The sequence below is a fragment of the Grammomys surdaster genome, unplaced genomic scaffold, assembly GCF_004785775.1.
Source record: "Grammomys surdaster isolate TR1022 unplaced genomic scaffold, NIH_TR_1.0 100, whole genome shotgun sequence".
Classification (NCBI taxonomy): Eukaryota; Metazoa; Chordata; class Mammalia; order Rodentia; family Muridae; genus Grammomys; species Grammomys surdaster.
The window spans coordinates 12088968-12113973 of NW_021604579.1; the positions used below are offsets into that span (position 1 = coordinate 12088968).

At 49.7% G+C, this 25006-nt stretch overlaps 1 protein-coding gene across 1 annotated transcript in view; it reads left to right on the forward strand.

Moving 5' to 3' along the window:
* The first annotated feature begins 11468 nt into the window (after positions 1-11468).
* Acot11 (acyl-CoA thioesterase 11) overlaps positions 11469-25006 on the forward strand; it is a 60424-nt gene continuing 46886 nt past the window's right edge. Inside the window, exon 1 of the mRNA XM_028785738.1 lies at positions 11469-11559. Within this exon, the coding sequence (XP_028641571.1) occupies positions 11527-11559 (33 nt within the window). The 5' untranslated portion in view covers positions 11469-11526. The remainder of the gene's footprint in view (positions 11560-25006) is intronic.

Sequence of the window (25006 nt, forward strand, 5' to 3'; positions counted from 1 at the left end):
AAAAAAAAAAAAAAGAAAGAAAGAAAGAAAGAAAGAAAGAAAGAAAGGCTTACCTTGGTTCACAGTTTGAGGGTAAAGTCCGTCATGATGGGGAAGACATGGTGGTTGGTCAGAGAGCAGAGAGAGACAGATGCTGATGCTCACGTTACTTTTCTCTTCTTTATTCAGGGAGAGTCTTTTCACCTCTCCAAACATTACTAGAAAAACCTTTTATGGACACATCCCATGTTGTGATCCAGTAGTGAGTCTAATCCCCCTGAAGTTAACAATCAAGACTAACCATCACGTATATCAAGGATAAAAGCGTGTAGTTATGTAATGATAAGAGGATTGTCTTAGTCAGGATTTCTACTGCTTCCAAGAAACACCAGAAAGCAAGTTGAAGAGGAAAGGGTTTATTCTGCTTAAACTTCCACGTGGCTGTTCATCACCAAAGGAAGTCAGGACAGGAACTCAAGCAGGGCAGGAACCTGGAGGCTCAATTCTACAATTCTACATGACTGTACACTTAATTTCAAAGAATCAAACTACATGAAGCAAAACTGAATAAAACTTGAAAGAGAAATTAACAAATACTCAATTGTAGTAGATTTTAATATCTCCTATCTCAATATTTGATGGAACAGACTACAATATCAATGAAGATTAAAAAGATTGGAATAATACTATCCTCTCTCTCTCTCTCTCTCCCCCTTTCCCTCTCTCTCCAGGTAGCCCTGGATATCCTGGAACACACTATTAGATCAGGCTGGCCTCAAACTCACAGAGATCTTCCTTGCCTCTGCCTCAAAAGTGCAGAGACTAAAGGCATGAACCAATACACTAAAATATATATACATATACTATATACTTTTATAAATGTATAAATTTATATATCACATATCTTTTTAATTACTATATTATATAAATATATAAAATATAATTATATATTTATTTTATATATTAAATATATACATATATGTACATTTATATATATTTGTAATATAGATTATATATATTTCTATTTTCCACTTCAATGAAATAGTCTTTTAAAGATTATATATATATATTAGATAGGTCAGGTGGTATTTGTAGTTCTGTGCCTGACTTATTTTACCTAACCTAATGTCCTTAAGGTTCATCTGATATTGCAACTAAAAGATGTGATAGTTTAAACTGTCAATGTGACATAATTTAAAATCATTTGGGAAGGGAGTCTCAAGGAGAGATTATATAGATTAGGTTGTTTTATGGGCGTGTCTTTTGAAGAGTAATATTTTTTGATTGATTGATTTATAGACAGAATCTTTCTACATAACCCTGACTGTCCTGGTTGGCCTATGGGCATGTCTATAGGAGAGTATATTCTCTCTCTCTCTCTCTCTCTCTCTCTCTCTCTCTCTCTCTCTCTTTCTCTCTCTCTCTCCATAGCTCTGCCTGTCCTGGAACTCACTATGTAAACCAGGTTAGCCTTGAACTCATAGAGATCCACCTGCCTCTGCCTCTTGAGCACTGGGATTGTAGGCATGGGCCACCAAGCCATCTCTATTATATGAATTGAGGTGGGAAAAGCTGCTCACTGTGGGAGGCACCATTCCCTAGGAAGGAGAATCTAACTGTATACGACTGGAGAAAGCCAGCTGAGCACTAGAATGGATATAGTAGTCAATTGTTCTCTGCTCATGAGAATGGATGTAATGTGACCAGATCTTTCAAACTTCTACAACTGTGACTTCCCTGACAGGATGAGCAGTAATCTGGAATTGTGAGCCAAATAAATGCTTTCTCCCTTAGGTTGCCTTTGCCAGATGTGGTTTGAATATTCTTGGCCCAGGGAGTGGCACTATTTGGAGGTGTGGCCTTGTTGAAGTAGTTGTGGCCTTATTGGAAAAAGTGTGTCACTGTGGGGGTGGGCTTTGAGATCCTTGTCCTAGCTGCCTGGAAGCCACTCTTCTCCTAGCTGCTTTCAGAAAAAGAGGTGGAACTCTCAGCTCCTCCTGCACCATGCCTGCCTGGATGCTGCCAGGCTTTCCACCATAACAATGAACTAAACATCTGAACCTGTAAGCCAGCCCCAATTAAATGCTGTCCTTCATAAGAGTTGCCATGGTCATGGTGTCTGTTCACAGCAGGAAAACCCTAAGATACCATGGTATTTTATCACACCAAAGGGGGAAAAAAACCCTAAGCACCTGGATATTTTTAAGTTTTATTTTGTTTATTATTATATATGATGTATATGTGTTGCATTGGTGTGTGTATGCATAAATGTGCATGTAGAGGGTAGAGGACACTTTTTGGAGATCAATTCTCTCTTCACACTATGAATTTCTGGCATCAAATTTATATTGTTATGCCCTCCCCCCTTTTTTTTCTGTAGCCCTGGAGCTCTTTAGACTAGGCTGTCCTGGAACTTAGAGATCCACCTGCCTCTGCCTCCAGAGTTCTAGGATTAAAGACTCCACCACTGCACTGTTTTGTTTTGTTGTTTGTTTGGTTGGTTTTTTTGAGACAGGGTCTCTTTATGAAGCCTTGTCTATACTTGAACTCACTATGTAGACCAGGCTGGCCTTGAACTCACAGAATTTCACCTGCTGCTGTCTCCTTATTGCTGGGACTGAATGTGTGTACCACTAGACCATTTTAAATTAGTTAACAAAATTATTACATTCTATTTATCTTGAATGAGCCTGTGGGTATATAATGAGGTGTGTGTGTGTGAAGGTCAGATGTCAAGTCATGGGAGTTATTTTTCTTCTTTAGCATGTGCGTTCCAGAGATCAAACTGAGGTTGCCAGACTTGGTGACAAGCATCATTCCCTGAACAGCCATCTCACCACTCCCAGAGACATATTTTATTTTAAAATTGTATGTATGTGCATATGTCTGTGCGTGGGTGTGTGCACACACGTGCAGATGTCCTCTGTGGGTGTGTGCGCACATGTGCAGATGAGGACATCTGCCATGAGAGGCCAGAGACATCAGATCCTCCTGCAGCTGGAGTTACATCCATTGCAGGTGCTGATTCTCAAACGAACAGTGTGTGTATTAGCTCTCCACAGAACTATCTCTCCAGTTCTTTACTCTTTATTGACTTAATGTGTGTGTGTGTGTGTAGGTGTATAGGTGTGTACGTATCTGTGTGTGTGTGTATAGGTGTGTGTGTGTGAGTAGGTGTGGATAAGGGAATGTCACAATGTGCATGTGGAGGGCAGAGAACATGTGGGAATTGGTTCTCTCTTCCACCGTCTGGGTCCTAGGAATTGAACTGAGGTCATCAGCCTTGGTGGCAAGTGTCTTTATTTGATGAAATATCTTGTTGGTCTAATAATATACTTCTTTTTTTTTAATTGGATATTTTCTTTATTTACATTTCAAATGTTATCCCCTTTCCAGGTTTCCCCTCTGCAAACCCCCTATCCCATCTCCTCCCACCCCCACCTCTATAAGGGTGTTCCCACTCCTGCCTTCCCACCCTGGCATTCCCCTACACTGAGGCATCGAACCCCCACAGGACCAAGGGCTGCTCCTCCCACTGATGTCCAACAAAGCCATCCTCTGCCACATATGCAGCCAGAGCCATGGGGTCCTCCATTGTGGGACCGCTTCCAGAAAGGTCCCACGATGATCTCTGGCCGGGCTGAGGACAGGGTGCGATCGGTGGCTGTCCGCTGGCAGCCCGAGATGGGTGGTGAGCAGGCGGAGAGAGTTCGTTGCTGCCCCTGCATCCAAAAAGTATTACAGCTCTTTGGTTTCCTCTCTCCGGTAGCAGCCTGGGAGTGCCCCAGCGGCGGCAGAGAAGGGGAAAAGTGTTACAGCTCATTGTTACTCTGCCCCAAACCTCATCTCGGTGACTCTGAGGCAAAGCGGAGAGGGGAGAAGTGTTACAACCCTTTGAAGTGCACAGGCTAACCGGTGAACGGGACAAAGCTCTCTGACAGCCGGAAAGATCTCCCACACACTTTACTTTTGAGCTTGGGCAATATATACAGTTTTTGGGGTGGCGGCAGGTAGCCCTATTGGCTTGATCTGAGAGCTTGGGAATGCCTCATCTGCATGAAGGTGTTCTTCCTACTGGTCAATAGCCATGGACCTCTCCGTGGGAGAGGCTGTGGGGAGCGGAAGCTAAGAGAGCCAGATGATTTTGGGAAGCTGGAAGCGGTTCTTCCGCCCTAATGGTCTTCTTCAGACCAAGGTTTCTGGGGCTTCCAGAGCTTTCTACCAAGCTTTTTGGCCTTTTCTCATAGCCCACTGCCCCACACTCCATTGTGTATTCTTTGGTTGGTGGTCTAGTCCCTGGGAGCTCTGGGGGGGGGTGGTCAGTTGACACTGTTGTTCCCCCCGGGGGGCTGCAAACCCCCTCAGCTCCTTCAGTCCCTTCTCCAACTCCTCCATCTCTCCATCAGGGATCCTGCGCTCAGTCCAAAGGTTGGCTGTGAGGGATCGCCTCTGTATTTGTCAGGCTCTGACAGAGATTTCTAGCTAAACTATAGACCAGTGGTTTCTCAACCTTCCTAATGCTGTGACCCTTTAATACATTCCTCATATTGTGGTGACTCTCTAGCCATAAAATTATTTTTGTTGATACTTCATAACTGTAATTTTGCTACTGTTATTAACTTTAATGCAAATATATGATATGCAGGATATCTGATATGCGACCCCTGTGAAAGGGTTCTTCGACTGGGTTATGACCCAGAGGTTGAGAACAGCTGAAAAGAAAAGTCAGAAGAGCCAGGCAAGGTCTATTAGCCTAGACAATTGGCAAGGTTCCAGGCTAATTCTAACCCTAACCCTGTCTCAAACAAAGAGAATGCCAGAGGAGGAGCAGCAAAGGTTGTCTTTGGACCTCCACAGGTTGGAACATCCATCACCTTGTATGTACCCACTCATGTCACGCATGAACATATACCCCCACCAATCAAAACAGTGTAACCAATATGGCCATTTTAAAAAAAAGACAATTTGAGGGCTATGTCATTCATTGGTAGAGTGCTTGCTTGGGAAACACAGAGCTCTCTGGGCTAAATCTTCACCACCCCAGCAAATGGCGCGTCTTTAATCCCAGCACTTGCCGATGGAGGCAGGAGGATCAAGAATTCACAACCATCCTGGGCTACATAAGACTGTCTTAAAAGGAGCAATAACAAGGTAGGGCTGAGGGCTGGGATGACAGAGTACTTGAGTAGGCTATGGATTCATTGGCAGCTTCACAAAAAGAAAGAAAAAAAAGGTAATCCAAATATCTATAGGATTCTCCACTTGGTTCTGGTGTCACGTTAAAATAGAAGTAAACCATGGTTTACAGCAGCCTAGTGGCATTCTCCCTAAATGAGAAGTCCCCTTCCCTGCAAGATCTGACAGTCCCATAGGGCTCCTGGTGATGTGTCTCATGTGCACTTGGAATGTGCCCTCGGTATCATTTGCTGTCTCTGACACTCTGGTATCTGTTGAGCCGTGGCTGGGCCTTAATGCTGCCAGCTGAGCCAGAGCTGGTCTGTGGCTGGCTGCTGCCAAAACCCATGGGTGGATACTTGTGGACCAGGGGAAGACCTTTGTTGTCACCAGATGTCCCCACTGGAGGGCCTTCTGGGACCCAGTGTGAGTAGTCTCAGTAGGGTGGTTCTCTGTTCACAAACAGCTGTCCTTTTGTCTCCTGAGTGGTCTGGGCAGGACAAGTTCCCAAGGGCTTCTTTGGGTCTCTGTCTGGAGGGACAAACCCCTCCTGGCTCCACACCCTGTAGAATGTACTGGACTGCCAAACTCCCCCTCCCCCACCGTTGTGTTTTATCTGGTCCCTTCTGGGTTTGACAGATGTGCCAGTGTCCCAAACATGGAACTGGTGGGCATCTTTTAGGTGGCCCTCCAGCCCTACAGCTGTGTTCAGTGGCATGTAATTCATACTGTGTATAGAGTAAGACAAATACCGCACTGATGGGGGTGGGGAAGGAAGGATGTGCTGAGGGACTACTACATCTTAGCCCTTTGTGGTAACAGGGCTCTCACTGAGAAAGGAGCTCAGTGGATGATATAGCCTTTGCTCAGGTCTGAACCATCTATTTTTCTGTCCTCCTCCTGCCCCACTCACCCCAATAATCCTAAGGGTGTACTGGGAGTCCTGTTTAGCACCTCATGTTAACACACAGCCAGGTAAAGTTGTAGTTGAACAGCAGATAATCCTAAGGCTAGTAGGCACTGCTTTAGAAGTAGTTGTCAAAGCTAGGCTGTGGGGGCAGACGCCTTTAATCCCAGCACTAGGGAGGCAGAGGCAGGTGGATGTCTGTGAGTTCGAGGCCTACAGAGATTTACAGAACTAGTTCTAAAACAGCTAGGGCTACACAAAGAAACCCTGCCTTGGAAAAATAAAAAAATAAAACAAAAATAGTAGCGGTCACATTTGTTCCCAGTGGTGACCAAGTGCCCACTTTTCGACCTCTGCCCTGTGGCCAGGGATTGAAGGTCTGGGACTGAAGTGTCTACTGCCAGTGGCTGGAAACCTGTCCTTCAAGGTCTCCCACCGGGCCTGGACCTCTGGGATCTACTGACCCCGCGGCCCCGGGCTGCCCCACCCGTTCCAGGCAGGGGAGGGAGGGCAAAGATTGGCCCAGGAACTCGTCTGGCCGCTCCCGCCTTCTCGCCTTCTCGTCTACAACCGGAGCTTCCGCCAAGCTCCAGCTTCCCCGCAGCCGCTGCACCCCGGACGTCCCGGGCTCGGCCCCGCCAGCCGTGGGGTCAGGATTGTCCCAGCACTTGGGTAAGACCCCGGCACGCGCGCGCCGCTCCTCCCCTTCTGGAAGGGCACACGTGTCCCTGGCGTTCAGGCTCCGTGGGTCGCCTCCCTGCACTTTCCTAGGACAGGTCGGTCTCTGCTGGGGACTGGCTTCTACTCAGCCGAGGGGTGCTTAGGTGCGGGCCTCCGTGAGGATGGGGGAGGGCCCAAACTGGCCACCAGGGACCTGAAGGCTCAGACTCCCCAGGTGCACCCTTGTGATGACTCACTTGGCATAGTGTGAGGTGGGACCAACTCCTGAGCAAAAGCTCAAGGAAGCTGGGCGGGCCCAGACCCTCAGCAGCGGCCATGTGGGAGGTCCACTCAGCCTGAGCTGGCAGAGACTAGAATCCGTGTATCAGAACCCATCCGGTATTTTTAGGGTTGGCTAAACCTTGCTTCCTCGGTGGGCTTCCACCTTCTACCTCCATCACCGCCGTCTGTCCCCGGGTCAGTCAGTGTTCTTCGCTGTGCCATCTTTTACAGGCCTTTTTGTCCACAAAGAGTGGGGTTTGGAGTAAGGACCCGGCTCTGACTACTGTCACCTCCGTTTCCTCTTCTGCTGGTGTCACTACTCTTTTTCTTGGCCCCTCCCTTCATTGATGCCCCACCCCCATCTTTATCTCAGAGCTTCCTTTAATCTGTCAGGCCACACTCCAGGGCCCCAGAGGCCAGGGACCTTAGAGGATGACAGTATTCCTGCGTGCGTTCATTTAGGCGTTTACTCAGGCATGTACTTCCACTCACAATGTCCCTTGCCTGTTTGCGTGTAAGATTCCTCCATTCCTCCCTTTCTAGATGCTCACTGAACATCTACTACGTTCAAGACGCTCATTGTGAGAGGCAGGGTGTTCTGACGAGTCTGTTCCATTTCCACAGCCAGCTTACTTGAGGTAAAAAGAAAAGGGGGTGGGGCGGGTGGGGTGGGGTACCAACATAAATCAACTAAAGAGAAAAAGCAGGGGACACAGTCTTCCATACACTATGTCCTGGGTTCAAGTTTCAGCACACAGAGAGCTACGGGGCTGTAAAGTGTGTGCACAGGTGCATGCTCGTGTGCATATCACCCAGGAGAGGCCAAGGAGGGCTTCCTGTAGGTGGTGGCATTCCAGCTGCTGCTGTTGTTGTGGTGGCAGACTGTCAAGTCTCTGAACCTCATCACCATATTCCCACTCTAATGTGCTATTGGACCATCTCGATAGCCCCGGCAGAATCTCTAGGGATTTTGTTAGACAGGCAAGTTCTTGGGCTTAACATCTCTGTTTTACTGAAACAAAAACCTTAGAGTGTGGGGGCTAGAAAGATGACTCAGCAGTTAAGAACACTGGCTGGAAAGAAAAAATCTGGGTGGGACTCAGCACTGTAGGTGTTAAGAGGCCCTTTGGGTCACCCTGATGCAGGCTGAAGTTTGGATCCTTCTGGGACCTAGGACAGACATCTGCATATCACCTGGGTACTGGGGTCCGAGGCAAGGATGGGGGAGATGCCTTTGGGACTCAGGTGATCTGGATGGGGAGCTGGATGCAGGTGGTAACATCTCTATAGTAACAGACAGGCAGAGCTGCTGAGGGCTCACAGGAGCCAGTTCAGACAGGACGTAGCTCTGTGAGTAGCAGGAGCCTCTGCAGAAAGATCTCCTTCTCTGTTGTGTGCTCCTGGGATCAGCCTCGCTGGAAGTCCTCTCTGATGTCTAAGTGAAGCTCTCCCACTGTGTGCTGTGTGGCAGGATCAGGTGAATGTGGCTCTGGGCTTATGGTAAGGACTGCTGTGTCTAGATGACTTCCACACAGAATGTCCTTTCCACCTCAGGGTTTCAGTTTGTCCATGTCTTAGATGGCTGGGTTGAGGCTGGCGAGCCTGAGGTATGGTGGTCGTCTGGAGAGAGGGGAGACTGGGTAGGAGGCTGTGAGTTCAGTAGCAGTGTCTGTTACATTAGGTGGAGGCTCAGTGAAATGCGCTGTCCACGGAAGTCTGACACCTGTTCTGTCTTCCTTGCTTCACCACGTCGGGTATGTTCACCGTGCACAGAGGAACCTCAAGCCTAAACCCTGTTGCCTGGTCTGTGAGGCCCTCTGTGATAGGTCCTGGCTTTCCTGTAGGGTGACGCTCCTCATAGCCCAGGAGTGCACTTGTCCTGTCCTGCCAGGCCTTCCATCTCACCCCTCCCAGCCTGCCTAATCCCATCCTGGCTGGCTTTAGTACCACCTCCTTTAGAAGCCACCTGGATTGCTTTAGTCCTCAGTGCTGAGTGTGTATGTGTGTGTGTGTGTGTGTGTGTGTCTGCCAGAGTTTTGTTCCTCAATTGCTTCTTCATCTTTAAAAATGTTATTTATTTAATTTATTATTATCAACTGTTCGTGGAAGTGTGATGTGTGTATGGCAAGGAGCCTATGTGCTACACACTTGTGGTGGTCAGAGGACAACCTTGCGCCTCCAGTTCTCCCCTTCCATCTTTATGTGGTTCTGGGGATGGAATTGAGGCTTGCACTGTTGGGCAGGATCTTGGTCACTGTTCTATTGTGGTGAAGAGACACCATGGCCAAGGCAACTCTTATAAAAGAGACAATTTCGCTGTGGGCTGGCTTATAGTTTCAGAGGTTTAGTCCATTATTATCATGGTGGGGAGCATGATGGCTCCAAGCAGACACGGTGGTTCTGGAGAAGCTGAGAGTTCTCCATTCAGATCTGCAGGCAGCAGGAAGAGAGAGACACACTGGACCTGGCTTGGGCATTTCAAACCTCCAAGCTCATCCCCAGTGACACACTTCCTCCAACAAGGCCACACCTCCTATTCCTTCTCAAATAGTGCCACTCCTTGATGTCCAAGCAGTCAGGTATGAGCCCATGGGGACCGTTTTCATTCAAACCGCCACAGGCAGCAAGCGCCTGTGCATGCTGAACCATCTCATGCCTTGCTTTGTTGTTATTGTTATTATTATTATTATTATTATTGTTATTATTATTATTATTTAGACAAAGTCTCCCAGGGAACCTGGAGCTCACGCATTATGTTAGGCTGCTCACCAAGGGACATGGTATATCTCTGCCCCCCTAGTTCTGGGACTACAGGTACCCGCCAGTTCACTCAACTTTTTTTACATGGGTGCTAAGAGTCAAACTCAGGTCTTCATGCTTGTGACAACAAGCACTTTACTAACTGGGCTATCTCCCCAGCCTCTACCCCCATTCAGAAAATGTTTACTTTTCTGTTCGTAGTTAGGTGGAGGTATGTGTGTCTGCATCTGGGTACGTATATGGATGCAGATGCCGTGGAGCTCAGAGACGTTGGGTTTCCTAGAGCGTCAGTTACAGATGGTTTTGAGCCATCAGACATGGATACTAGAACCCAATTGGGCTCTCCTGGAAGAGTAGCAAGAACACTTAACCACACAGCCATTTCTCCGGTCTCCACCCCTCTTTTTTTTTTTATGACAGTGTCTAATATTGTATTATAGATCAGGCTGGTCTGAAACTTCATGTAGCCTAGCCTAGCCTTGAACTCATGGCCGGCCTCCTGCCTTAGGTTCCTGAGTGTTGGGATTACAGGCATGAGTTGGCACAACTGGTGTTCATCTTGCTGTCTTTCAGGTATAACTTCAGTTTCTCATTTGCAGATACAGAAGTTTAGATCGTTGACAAGAACTCACAAGGAAGGACGTGCAGGTCCTTGACTCCTAGAGCCAAGGCTTTGAGAGAGGAGAGGACTCACCCAGGGTCACAGGTGTGGTAGTGAACTCAGGGCCTTCAGTAGAGGACATGTTAGTAACTGTAGTGAACGAAGCTGAGGCAGGAGGCAGGGGAAGTTTCTGCTGACCCGTTCCCATCTGCTGCATACTGCTCTGGTGCCTTGGATGCATCCCTCCCCAGCCCCAAGGATCATCTCTGTGAGGTACCTAGGGGATCAACCTGAATCACAGCAGGGGTCTGCTGCTCTAGGACTTGTCCTCAGCCATCTGGTCACCTGTTCCCTTTGGCCTTTTTAATCCTGTCCAGTGTGTGTCGAGTCCTCTGCCTCAAACCTCTTGCAGAAGTGGCAGAGGAAAGGGAAAATCCTGGAGGACTTTCACTCATTGATGGCCGTGGGTGCTGAATAGCATGTGGCATACTGGGTATACTTTGACAGGTGCCTCATTTACAAGAATTACTTGCTTATAAGGAAGTAGCTGTCAGGGCTCGGTGTACAGACCCAGTTTAGCAGTTGCTGGATGTGGACAACCTGGACTCAGGAGCCAGTGGGTAGCACTCTGGAAGGTGAAACCCTGGCAGGTGGGTCTGGTGTCTCTCTAGGAGGCCTTGGCAGCTCCCTGGCATCCTCCTACACTCCAGCCTGCCCTCTTGTGGACACATGGACTGCCTGGCAAGAGAGATGGAGCTCTTGGGATCTTTATTCTGTTAGGCAAGGACGGGGGTAGGGGGCTAGAATGGGGCCTGGAATTTGCCTGGTTCTAGAGACATGAAGACAGTTTAGTGGTGCCAGCAGGTGGGCACCAGGCCCCACGTGGCTGTGGCCCAGCTGGCAGGTGCTAGGGAGCCTTCTATGCTGGGGTTGGGCGCCGGGGTTGGTGGGAGGCACAGAGGGCGGACTGAGGAGAGGCCAGGACATGGGGCGGAGATATTAACAGCTGGCTCCGGAGGGCGGTGAGCTTGGGAGGAGGAGGAGGAGCCAGGAGAAGCCGGCTGCTTTTGGAGTTGCTGGCCGCCTGGGGCTCAGGTGACCAGCGGCCCTTTGGGAGCCTACAGACCCCCCACAGCCTGGCAACCCAGCAAACGGAGCAGCAATGATCCAGAATGTGGGCAACCACTTACGAAGGGTATGGACTGTGGGTTAGGGTGGACTGGGAGGCAAATGAGTCTCCCGGTGTGGGGCCCGGAAAGTAGATGCTTTCCTCTAAAGTCAGGATCTGCATCTTTAGTCTTAACTCTCTACTGTCTCTATTGTAGTCCTCTTTAGAAGGAGAAATCGCAGAACCCACAGACTTCTTAAGTGATAACTAGTAGTCTCTCCAGAGAGCCCCAGGGACAGTAGGCTCCCTTGGGCTGGCAGTTTGTGGTTGGGTGGAATGGAATCTTCTGTAGCAAGTTCTGGAATTGTTTGGTTGAGTGTGTATATGTGTGTTCAGCACAATCCTGCTGCTGCTGCTGTGTGTGCCCTGTGCATCCTGCTGCTGGTGCTGGTGCTGGTGCTGCTGGTGCTGGTGCTGGTGCTGGTGCTGCTGCTACTGCTGCTGTGTGCGTGTGTGTGTGTCTATCTGTCCCTGGGTCCTGTGTACAATCCCACTGCCGTCTGGGCTCTGTGCCTCATCAGTTCCCCAGCTCAGGACTCCAAGGCTATGTATGGCCCTGACAGAATTTACAACGTGTGGGTGTGTACAAGGCGAGACCAGGAGAGTAACAACACAGCCATGTGAGGGAGAGGCCATGTGGAGAATGTCCTGTGCTGTGACCTTCGTGAATATTTTTTCCTGGAACCTCCTAACTGGGACTTTGGAGTTGAGATAGGTGCTGAGGTCCCAGAAACACCCAAGTGCACAGTGGCTCATTGGGGGCCTTTGGCCTGGTGCCTGGAGAAGGGCTTAGGACAGGCTGTACCGCCAGTGCTGGGCGAGAGTGTCTGCCAACTGAGGGCAGCGCAGAAAAGGGCTTTAAAAAAAGAGCCTGGGGCAAAACCACATCTCACCTGCCCTTTCAGCCCAGCTGCATCCTTGCCCAGCCCCGGGCTCTTTGTCCTCTGAGGATCTCACCCAGTTCCTTCCATCTGCTCTCCCACTAGAGGTTACCTCTGAAAAGTTAGCTGTGGTGCTTGCCCACCTGCTCAGGCTTACCTGGCAGGTCCCCATCTCAGTGGCATGCTTGCCTAGCTCTCTCTCCAGGCCCCACCATCCTTGCTCTGTGTTCATAGCACCACTGTAGGGATTGGGTTCTTCTGTCTTAGTGTTCTACCTTGACTCTCTCTAGCTGCTGTGTATTCTATACCTTCCACCAGTGACCTCAGCCTCCCTGCACCTCTGTCAGCGCCTTCTCTTTGGCAGTTTCCTCCTCAGCTCTCAGATTCATCTGGGATGCTACCTCCTCTGGAAAGCCTTCCTAGATTTCTCATGGCACCATGCAGTCTTTGTGAGCCTCGCTCTCACTGGGATGGAAGATGGGGTTGTATCTCTATCTCTCCTACCTCAGTGAACTCTATAAACTGTGTTTGGTGTACCTAGCCCTGCTCAGAGGCCAGGGGATATCTAGGGGATGAATGTGAACATGCAGTTTCTCCTCCATATCCGGGATGGAATCTGAGCTACTGGGTCTCCATGCTCACCCCCTGAGCCAGGGTTGAGTATCTCCATGCTCTCTCACTTTGCCTGGCAGCATGCTCAGAGCGAGCACATGTTAACACACTCAGTTCAGTGAGGCAGGTCCATTGTATCATCCCTGTGATGGCTGATCAGCTTGACTGGGTTCAGAATCTGGGTATGACTGTGAGACTGTTTCTTTCCATAGAGGTTTAAGTGAGGAGGGAAGACCCACTCCCTGAATGTGGATGGCAGATTCCTATGGGTCGGACTCCATAAAAAGGGAAAAAAGAGAAAGTATATTGGTACCAGCATTGCCTCTCTATGCTCCCTGTCTGTGGACACAGTGTGACCACCTGACCACAGTGTGACCACCTGACCGCATCATTTCCTTCCCTTGTAGACTGTGTTTCCTCAAACTGTGACAAGCAAACAAACAAACAAACAAACAAACAAACAAAACGAGCCCTTTCTTCCTTGTGCTTGGTTATAGCAGTAAGGGAAGTAGCCACTACTCTCTCCACCCTGCCCCTCTCTCCCCACACTTATCCCGGATGAGAAATAACTTAGGCTCAGAGGGGTCAGCAGCCTGTTTAGGTCACAGCAGGAAGTGGCAGAGCTGGGATTTGAACTTGGTGGTTCTGGTTCCAGAGTTTCTTGGATTCCAGGCTTAGCCAGGCAAAAAAAAAAAAAAGGCTGGTGAGCAGCATCCCACCCCGAGTCCTGAATCAGACTCAGCTAGCGTCCAGCCTCTGGTGATGGAGCTGGGTGTTGGGTGTGGAAACTGGGCCACAGGGCCTCAGGGGCTTCACATTAGTTAGGAGTGATACTGATCACCACCTTTGAACTTGGGCCTGCTTGACACGTTTTGACTTTCTGTGGCATCTTCTTAATTTCATTTGCTCCTATGGAAAAAAAGGAGAGTTTGGGATCATTTTCTTTTCTGGGGACTGAACTATTTTTATTTGAGACAGGGTCTCATGTAACCCAGGCCGGCCTCAAATTTGATGAAGATGTTGCCAAAGATGACTTTGAACTTCTAATCATCAGTTCTAGCCTGGTCCAGATCAGCTACCAGTGGTGCTTGGGGACTGTTTGCATACACAGCTGTTGATGAGCTATTTGGCCCCCTTCGCCTGAGACTCCTTGCTCAGGTGGTGCTAATGTCAAGCTGATGGAGACCAGAGCCAGCAGTGTGTATTTGCTCTGCTCGTAGGCCTGGGTGCTGCAGCAAACCTTCATGTGACCCACCACTTACTTTGAATCTCAGGACAGCTAGAGGAACCTCTCTGTACTTCATCCTCCCAAGCCTCAATAGTGGTCTAACCTAGAATACATTGAGGTTTGGGAAGTAGCCTTTGGATTAAAATCTTGCCTCTCTCCCTCCTCCTACTTCCGTTCCCTCTTCCTCTTTGTTGTTTTGAGATAGTTTCACTATGTAGCTCAGGATGGCCTCCTTCTCTTGATCCTCCTGCCGAAGCTTCCCAAGGTTTAGAAGTACAAGTGTGTGCTATCATGCCAGGCTTGGGTTAGAATCTCATTTCCAGGTCTGGGAAGTTGGCTCAATGGGTAGAGATTCATACAAACAAGAGGACAGAAGTTAAAATTCTAAGCACCTATTCAAAAAGCTTGGCAAAGCTGTGTGAGCCTGTAATCCCAGCATTGAAGGGTAGAGAGAGGCAGATCCTAAGAACTGGCTAAGATTTCAGCCTAGAGAAAAATGGTCAGCTTCCAGTTCAATAAGAGATCCTGTCTCAAATTGATGAGGTAGAGAGGACCTCAGGCATGTGCATGGGCATACACACCTGCATGTTCCATGTCTGCATGTACCACACACATATAAAACACATGCAAACATGCGCACATACACAGAAAAAAAAATCCATATTCACCCTACTGCTCATTGTGTGACTTTAGGCCAGGTGTTTGTCCCTGAGTCCCTGTATCTGGGTGATCCTAGAAAGTATCCCAACCTTGAGTCTGAATGTGAGGAGTTGGTGAACCACTCTGATGGTCCTCACTGTGTGGCAGGGGTGCTTTGGCTGTGGGAGGGAAAGCCTGTAGACAGAAAATGCTATTGCCTGTCCCTCAGCAAGAGCTCAAAATGGCTGAATGGATGCGTGACCCCAGGGGCTGGAAGGGCTTGTGTTGGTCCTAGAAGGCTGTCTCTGGAGGAGAACTGAGGCTTAACCATTAGCAGCTTGCTCGGGAGCTGCATATGAACCCCAGCCTTAGCCATGGGCAGACCCCCGCAGCGTTCTCAGTCTGTTTGATGATTTGTATCTATCCTTGGAAACCCAGCTCAGTCATCACGTCCCCTTTGTCTCCCCATCCCTCTGGGCCCCAGAGTCAACAAACGCCCTTAGAATGCTATGCCCAGTTCTTTTGTTCCCTACATGGGTGCATACTAGAGGTTGGCATACATGTGTATTGCAGGTACCGGAGTATGCTGTGACTTGTGACAGCCTAGATCCCCACTGTTGAGCTGATAGACTGTAAAGGCAGACAAACCATGACAATGGAAGCTACCACAAACACTCTGAATATCAGTAATAATAAGTGCTACCTGAGTCTGAGGATGCACGAACTCAGTCCTTAGAACTCTAAAGCAGAGAATACTCCTGTGCCCTATGTTAAAAATGAAATGGGGCTGGGTGGCAGTGGCGCATGCCTTTAATCCCAGCACTCAGGAGGCAGAGGCAGGTGGACTATGAGTTCTCGAGGCCAGCCTGCTCTACAGAGCAAGTTTCAGGACAGCCAGAGCTACACAAAGAAACCCTGTCTCAAAGAACCAAACCAAACTACACCACACCACACCACACCACACCACACCACACCACACCACACCACACCACACCACACCACACCACACAAAAAAAGGATGAAATGAAAACAGAGAGGTTAAGTCATCTTCCAGAGGCCACCCAATTGTCAGGTGGCATTGAAGGACTTTAAACTAAGGCTCTCAGGAGAGCAGGAACTAAGAGGATGGGGGTGGGGTCCTGAGTAGGTGGCATCTGAGCAGGGGCCTGGAGGCTGAGGGGATGGGTCTCAGGGAGGCTCATCCAGGCAGAGGGAACTGTTCTCTTTAGGATTTAAGGCAGAGGAGTGCCAGGTATCTGAGCTGTTGAGTGGAGTCTGAGTAGTGTGGAGCGGCCTGAGCCTGGGAGGAGAAGCTGCCAGCTGGCTGAGGCTGAAGCCACTCACTCAGTGGCCTTGAGTCTGGGTCGGAGTCTGGAGCACTGTGGTTATTATTGTCTGTGAGCTTTCTGAGGGTTCTCTGATCCCTCTGATCTGGCTTAGTTTATTTTTTAATTACTTCAATCTTTGAAACAAGGTCTTACCATGTAGCTGTGGCTGACCTGGAACTCCTTTTATATACCAGGTTTGGCCTTGAACTAATAGAGATCTGCCTGCCTCTGTCTTCCCAGTGTAGGATTACAGGAGTGTTCCAGCATCCCTGGTGATTCCTTGGCTTAGTACCTGGTCTTCTGCATTGATTGACCAGCCCCCAGTGGTCCCCTCTGCCTTCCTGTCTTCCCTACACCTCACAGCAGGAAGTTGTGTTAGGACCAGCCAGGAATTCATGAAGTGTACTGTAGGAGGTGCCTGGGCTTGGACAGTTGCTAGCCTGGGGCCCCTTCTTCAGCTTCAGTTTGACTATGGAGGCAGCCCCAGTGAGTGGGCTTGCTGTCATCCCTTGTACACCGAGTGTAGGCCGGGAGATCCTAACCGTCTGAGCTGACCCCACAACACGCATGCTGGAGTCTGAGCTACAGTATGACCACTCATCTGAGCCTAGAGCTGTAGTGCAGCCATGTTGTCCTCTTAGAGCCTTGGGAGAGCTACCCACTGTTTTGCTGGAGAGTGGAAGGGTCCAGAGACCAGCCTCAAAGGCACTAACTCACTGCCTGTATAGGCTGCAGTGAGCTGGATTCCACATCTGTAGTCCTTGTTAGAACTCTGGTGGGCCACAGAACTTGCATGTCTCTGGCCTTGGTAAATAATCATTTCCCACTTCTCATATGTCTGTGGGTTTCTTCTGTGGTTCAGTGGCAGGGCTTGTTGGTCAGGTGAGATGGTAAAATGATGGCATCTGCTGAGACTCTGCTAAATGTCAGGTGTATTTAAATCCCTAACTGCTTTGCAAGGCTGTGGTGTTCAACTGGCTTTACAGATGAAAGAGTCAAGGCCCTGGCTTTACATCACTTTGAACTAGTTAGAGAATTAAACAATCTTGTCCAGGGACTGTGGAGAAGGTTCAGTAGTTAAAAGCACGTGCTCTTCCAGAGGACACAGTTGTATTCCCAGCAACCCACATGGTGGCTAAAAACCATCTGTAACTCCAGTTCCAGGGTATCTAGCACCCTCTGCTGGCTCCATGGGCACCAGGCACAGCTCCAGATATATATGCACATAAAATAAAAACAAGTAAAATAAAAGTCTTGCTTGACCCCAGCTCCCGTTGGGCAGGGCCCTGGGTACTGTGGCTTCTCACCATGTCCTGGGCTGACCTGGCTGAGCCGATGGCCTCACATCTTTGCCTTAGGCCTCCTCTGTCCTGTGACTGCAGGACAGATGGCACAGCCAGCTGGGTCCCCTGCCAGTCCCCTGGCCACAGGCCTGTGTGTGTCCCTGCCATTCCAGGAGTAGCTTCCCTTCAGGTAGAAGATGACATTAGAGTCATGACAATGATGAAAAGGACCAGAGTCCTTTGGGGACATTGGAATGAGCCAGACTAGACCTGTCCTCCAGTGCCCCTAAGCTGATGGGACAACTCAAGTGGGCATTAACTTATAAAGACAGCACATTGTGACTAGACTGTGACTGAGGAAGGCTGAGGTAGCCCTCATCACTCAAGAGGGGTCCAGGTAGGCCTCTTGGAGTAGGTGACATTTAGTTTAACCTGTAAGCTTCTCTAGGGGAGGAGGTGGGGCTCAGCAGAGGCACTTGTATGGGGAGGCAGGAAAGAGCCCATCTTACAAGGAAGTGGTGTGTGACCCCCTGAGGACTGGCTTTCTGGGCCCCTTCTGTATGCTATAGGTTCCTTTCCTCAGTAGCTTTAGCCACCCTCAGTGGGTCATAGGTCCATCAGTTAATGCTACTGAGGCAGCCCCAGTAGGTAGAGCTGGCTTTGGGAGGGAGAAAAGCAGGACCTCAGCTCTGCCTTTGTGTCTTAGGGAAGTCCTATGGACAAGCTTTAGCATTTGTCCGATGCTGGATGGAAACCTGTCCCTGACAGGGTTTATAATGTGTGTACGGAACTCCAGCAGAATGTCTGTAAGGGCTGCCACATGGTAGAGCTGTTGCATCCTGGTCTGCTCTTAGCCACCCTCCACTCCTCACCCCTGCTTGGTTTTTGAGACCCCCCCTTGGCCTTGAACTATGTGGCTGAGGCTGTCCTTGAACTCCTGATCATTGTGCCTCCAACTCCCAAGAACTGGGTTATAGGAGGGCATCACTGTTGGCCTCCTTAGGGTATTTCTTGCCTCTTCTTGTGGACATTTCCTTCACAGTTAGAAAGTTCTATATCTACCTCACCTAGAGGCCTAGGGAGCCAGCCTCAGGGGCCCAGACTAGACCTTTGTTCCACACGCGCACTGGGACCTATGGGCCCTTCTCTTCACTCCTTGGCCTTGTCCTATCTGTGACTAGAGAACAGGCTGTGATCCACCCTAGGGTGTGGTCTGGCCTGGGTCAGAGGACTGAAGGGGGAGCTCCCCGTGGCCTCCCTAAGGCAGCCCTGGTTTCCCAAAGCCAGGTGGCTCCTCACTTCCTTCAGATCCTTTATGAGGCCTGAAGAGACCAGACTAGCATCTTGTTCTGCCCCAGAATAGAGCCCTACGAGGAGTATGTGTGTGAGAGAGAGTGTGTGTGCATGTGTCTGTGTGTATGTATGTATGTATGTGTGTGTATGTATGAGTGTGTGTACACCTATGTACATGATTGTGTGTGTATGTGTGTATGTGTGTATGTATGTATATATGTGTGTATGTACGTGTGTATGTGAATGTATGTATGTGTGTATGCATGTGTATGTGTGAATGTGTGTGCATGTACATATGTATGTGAATGTATGTATGTATTTATGTATGTGTGTGACTGTGAGTGTATGCATGTGTGTTGTGCACATGTGAAAGCAGTGCACACTGGTGGAGGCCAGAGGAGGACATCAAGTGTCCTGCTCTATCACTCTTCTTATTCCTTTGAGACAAGGTCTCTCATTGAACCTGTTGCTAGGCCAGCAGCCAGAAAGCTGACCTCCCACTTCCCCCTCCCCCATCATCACATCAGTGGCCTTACAGGCCCATATGGCCATAGCTGACTTTTAATGTGAACACTGAGTTAAACTGATGATTGAGCAGCAAGTGCTCTTATCCACTGGGCTATCTGCCCACCCCTCTGCCTGGTTCTTTGCTAGCTCTCTCCCAGACTTGGTGTCCTTACGGTCACTGGGAATGTAGGGTTCTAATGGTCCCTGTACCTGAGCAGCTTCATGTCATCGATGGTTCCATGATGGAGCAGACTCATTTTAAAAGGGCAAGTGGTGGGGCTGGTAAGATGGCTCGGTGGGTAAAGGCGCTTGCTGCCAAGCTCTGTGACCTGAGTTTGATCCCTGAGGTCCATGTGGAAGAGAGAAAATTGAGAACTGACTCTTAATAAGTTGTCCTCTGACTTACAAATAAATACAATGTAATAATTTTTTGTTCAAAGGAGAGCAAGTGGTGAGCTGAAGGTTTAATGACTGTGGCCCAAGGGGAGGAACCATCTTTAAAGGGAGCAGGTGTGGTGGGGAAAGGCCAGGTTGCTTCCCAGCCCCCGCTCAGCCGCTAACCCAGGCCCCTGAGGCCCTCTGAGTCAGCCTAGTCCAGCCCTCCTCCTGCTTTGAAGATAAAAGTAAGGCTTCTGGGCAGGCAGGGCTGAGAAGGTGTGTCTCAGTTGACAATGGATTTTGAGCCGGCTGCAAAGGCCCTTTGGATGGGGAGTGTGAGGTCATGACGTGGCAGTTTGGATGTCTTAATCTGGAAAGAGTTTTCAAGCCCAGGAGAGACCCACTGGTCATACCAACTCTGGCTAGGACCCAAAAAGCAACTGTGGAGAGTCTCTGCAGTGTCATGTGCCAGTGACCTGATCCTCAGTGTTCCTTTTGCAAGACCTGCGTTGGGTGACCTTCCCTTTGCCCTCTACTGGCCAGTCATGGTGTGTTCGAGTTCTCTCTCTCCTGTTCACGCTTCCTTCCCCTCATATGTTTGGTTTGGGTCACCGTTACGTGTTACTGAGTGGAGATGAGGATGAAGAAGCACACAGTAGACTCATGCCAGACAGCAGATTTCTCAAGAGGCTCTTTGAGCTTGTGCCTGAGTACTTAGATGCTAGGTACCCATCCTGTGGGCAGTTCTCCGGCTCTGGAGGACCCTCCACCTGCTATACTCCTCAGCAGACGAACAAACTCCAGTATTTCCCAGCCTCCACGCAAAGCCATTCTGGTCCCAGCTCACCTACCAGTGACTTCTTGTGTGGTACCACTTTCCACTTGGCCACCTCTTGTTTTTTTTTCTAAATCATTCAGACTGGACTCCTCCTCTCAGTCCTCTCCTTTCCCATCTGCCTTTATGTTGCTTAGCATGTCTGGGAGCCTGTCTGGGGCTCCCCCTGCACCAGGCTGATGGCTCCCTGGGTCTTTTTCAGATGTCTTTGTGTCTACTGCTTATGTGGGAATATATGTGTCCCTGTCTACACCCTCTCCTGAGAACTTGTCTGCCATTGTTGTTACGATTGGAATGCAAACCACCCTGAAACTTGGTGGCTTAGCGAACCCACCAGTTTGTGATGCATTGTGATTTGTGGGTTGGATGTTTGGGCAAGGCTGGGCAAGCGGGGCCCAGGTGGAGGTTATGGATGGTGTTCAGCTCGTGTGTGAGCTCACCTAGGGTCTGGTATGGCTTCACTGGCGTTGTGGTGCGTATGGCTGCAAGGTTGGACTTAGCTGGGAATGTCATTCAGAGCATCCCCGTGCGGATTCTTTCTTGTGACAGTCTCAGGAGAGTTAGATTTCTTTCCTGACAGCTAGGTCCCCCAGAGTAACAGTTTCAGGAGGCCTAGGAGATGCTGCAAAACCTTTCCGTGACCTGGTGTTGGAGGCATTGGTTGAAATGTCACTGAAGGTGACTCAGACTCAGGGGAGGAGAGGGAGGAGAGGATTAGACTCCACCTCCTCTTGAGTCTTGAGAGGAGCCACAAGGCTCCCTTTAACCTACTATAGGTGTAGAGTCCTGTGCCTTTCAGATGCCCCCATGTGCTGGTGATTGGTTTTTGCTGGTTTGTTTTGCAGGTGTGTAGCCCCCTTTTCAAGAGAGGGGGAGCACATCAGAACTGTGATACATTCAGGGAATGTTTAATAATATCTGGAAAGTTCTTGGTTCTTATCCTTACTCATTTTTTTTCCTGGGCTCCCCTAACTCCATGCTAACACTTCTTCCTCATGGCAAGCTCCACCTCATCCCTCACTCTGAGCATGTGCGTCTCAGCCTGCAGTATTGCCGCTAGCTGCACCTCTGAAATCTGCCCTTGGCCAACACTTTGGACAGACCCTGCCCAAGCACCATTTCTCTCAGCTAGCCGCATAGGAGCACTGAGGACTTCCTTTGCCTCTCCTCATCCTAGAGGCCACACACACATGTCCAACATGGAGAGATCTGAAAGGCAGGTTCTGTCTCCCTCCACTTACGGACTCCAGCACTTGAGTCAAATCTGCACTCTGGGGATCTGCCCAGCCTTGGGCCACGTGGACCAGGCTACCCTCCTGACTTCTCACCGACTGCCCTCTGATGGTCACACCGATCCTCTTGGGGCTTTGCATTCTCTCTCTTTAGAACTGTCCCCCCTGCTCCCCACGTCTTTCCTAATTGTGCCTCCTCATTCATTCATACATTAGCCAGTTCTCTGCAGGAACCCTCCCACACATTCCTGTTCCAAATTGGAAAATTACCTTCTCCCTCCATCATATCCCCTCTCCTTTCTTTTTCTTTTCTTTTTGAGACAGGTTCTCATGTAGCCTAGCCTGGCCTTAAACTTGTTTTGTAGCTGGGATGGACCTTGAACTTCTGATCCTCCTGCATCCATCTTTCAAATATTGGGATAATACTACAACTGTTTTGTGCAGTGGTAGGGATCAAACCCAGGGCTTTTTAAATATTAGGTAAGCATGCCACCCACTGGGCCACACCCCTCGCTGCTCTGTGTTTTCTTTTTTTCTTTAAATGGCCTTGTCCTCTTTTTGCTTATCGTGAGAGATGAGACCTATTCTCTTCAGTGTTCTGGTCCCGCGCCCTGAAGAGATGAATGGGAATTTTAACAGAGATAAACAACAGTGACCTGTACAGTTGTTCATTCTGCCTATCCGCCTTACCTCCAGGCCTGGTTTCTAACCAGTCCTTAGACCTGCAGCTGGAGACCCAGCCCAGGCCACGCATAGATTGTGCCCTCCTTGATCTTCCTCCCGTTGTCTGTCCTTTCTGAGGGTCTGTCACATTCCTTCTGGTTTCTTGCTCACAGGGTTGGGCCTCAAGCAAAACCCCAGCCTGGAGCTGCCTCCTCCGCACTGAGTCATGCCTTCCTCTCCTCCCCTCTCCCACCCTACTGGGGCGGCAAGCCTCAGCCACCACAGCGCTATGCTTTGGTTACAGTAGGAGCTGCCACAGTTGAGTTAGTGGACGGATGAAATCATGAGGCTGTTTTCACATAAACAGCTATTAAGCTAGAACTAACCAAGCACATAACCAATCTAAAACAAGGGGATGGTGACGGAAGTGCTGGATGCAGGTTCCCTTGCTTCGCCTTTTGCCCAGCCTTTCAGCCCACTGCTGATGACCAGGCCCATCCTCATCCCGCCATTTGATGCAGTACTGAGTGGAACAGGAGCATGGGCCTCCACGGAACTGGTACAGGTTCAATCTCCAGGAGTTCCACAGGAAACCCCGCCCAGGCTCTATCTCCAGGCGCTCCACAGGACACCCCTCCAGGATCAATCTCCAGGTTCTCACTGGGCCTTGATGATGTTTTTTTGGCCTTGTACAAATGCAAAATATTGAAGATAGTTTATTCGTGGCCCAGGGGCTCCTCCTGATGCCCACCTTATTCCCACCGACTCTCAGCTGCTTTCTAGTAATCACAGACTTTGATTCCAAGAGTCCGTTTCCTTCTGAGGGTCTGGAACCTTCCTAGAACTGAGTAGCATGGCATTCTGGCAGTCATCAAGCGCAGAGTGCCTGCAGAAGACGGCAGACTCTGTCCTGTCCAGCCATGAGTCTCAGTTGCAATGAAGCCCTGATATAGAAGACAGCTTTATGTTCACTTGGCAGTAATGGAAAGATATGTGAATGTTTTTGTCACAGGCCCCAGCTGCCTTCAAAGCATGTTCTGCACAGTCCACCTGGCTATTCTCCATAGATATCTTGTACCCCTGGGACCCATGGCCGATCTCCTGTCTTTCTGCAGTGCTTTAGCTTTTGGACAACACAAAGCACAGCAGTTTGGAGCACTTCCTATGGGTTAGGTCCCGGTCTAAGCACTTGGACTCCTTTCTGGGATACTTGAGTTCCCATTTTATAGATGTGAAGAATGAGGGTCAGAGTAGCTTAAGTTATGGCTCAGGGTTCTCCAGCAAACTAGCGGCAGGACCACATCCAGAGTCCGCGGGGCTTGGCTGCAGACCTCGTGCGAATCATCCCCAAATCTTTATTTGTCTTTCTTCTCTTTCTAGCTTTCTTGTTTTTTTTATTTTTCCAGCAAGCTTTTTTCTTGGCTCAGGTCACTCCCACAGTGTAGGCAGTATGTAGGGGGATATGTTCTATGGAGGTGTGGTGAGGTATGGGGGAGGGGGTGTCTCAGTGGGCCCATGCCAAGGGATCTCTTCTCCCTGAGGGACCAGCCACATTCGATACTATTCATACTATAGAATAGAGTTTATTCAGGGCATGGGGAGGGAAGTTGAGAGGGTAGTATAGACAGAGAAAGGCAGAGAGAGGGAGAGTAGAGAAGTAGAGGCCAGCCATGAGCACGTGGAGAAAGCAGGGGAAGGGGATAGGGAAGGGGGAAGGGGCGAGGGGACAGAGCCGGGAGCAAGAAAGGAAGAGCAAGAGAACAAGAGAGCGAGGAGGGGGCAAGCAGCCCCTTTTATAGTGGGTCAGGCCTACCTGGCTACTGCCAGGTAACTGTGGGGTGGAGCTTTGACAGAAAGCTAGCTAACAGGTGCCTTGAGGCCAGGACAAGTCAGTGCTGTTTTATAGTGTATCAACTCTTCTGAGCTAGAGGCTGGGAGAAGAACCTGGGGTATAAAGAGTGAGCCCCTGCAGAACTATCTGGGCCACAGTGTCTGTTCCAGTCTCTGCCATGGGTTGCCTGGGCCTGCTGAACATCTCCTACCTGCAGAGAGGCCACTTAGATCTCTTCCAGGGCTTGTCCCACTCCCTGTGCCAAGTGACAGATGTGTTCAGTTGGTGAATCACGACCCTCGCTTCTACTGTTCTGCAGTGCTGCTTTGGACTGGCTTTTTAAACACAGAGGAGAGCTAAGTTGGATTGAACTAGAGGAGGCTGGGTGGGTGGGGGTGGAGGGGACAGAGCAGCAGGAGGGTTTGAGGCTCCCTGAGGAGTGGGAGAAGGGGCCCTGCTTGCTGGGGGAGGGTCTGGGCACCATCCCTTAGCAGGGTGGAGGCTGTAGGGCCTAGAGAACAGCTGGAGGGGGCCCAGCCAGGCTGCCAGCTTCCTGGGACAGGAAGTCTTAGCTGCCCAGAGTCTCAAAAGCTGTGAGCAGCTCAGGCCCAGGAATGTGTGCTGTGGAGTGGGGAATCAGGAGGGGCCCCTTTCCTGTCCCTCCTGTCTCTCCCTCTCTCTCCCCTTCTCTCTCTCTCTCTCTCTCAGTGCATGCGCTTTTCAACTTGTTTTGTTCCCTCCCAACCTGTTTCTTTCTCCCTCTG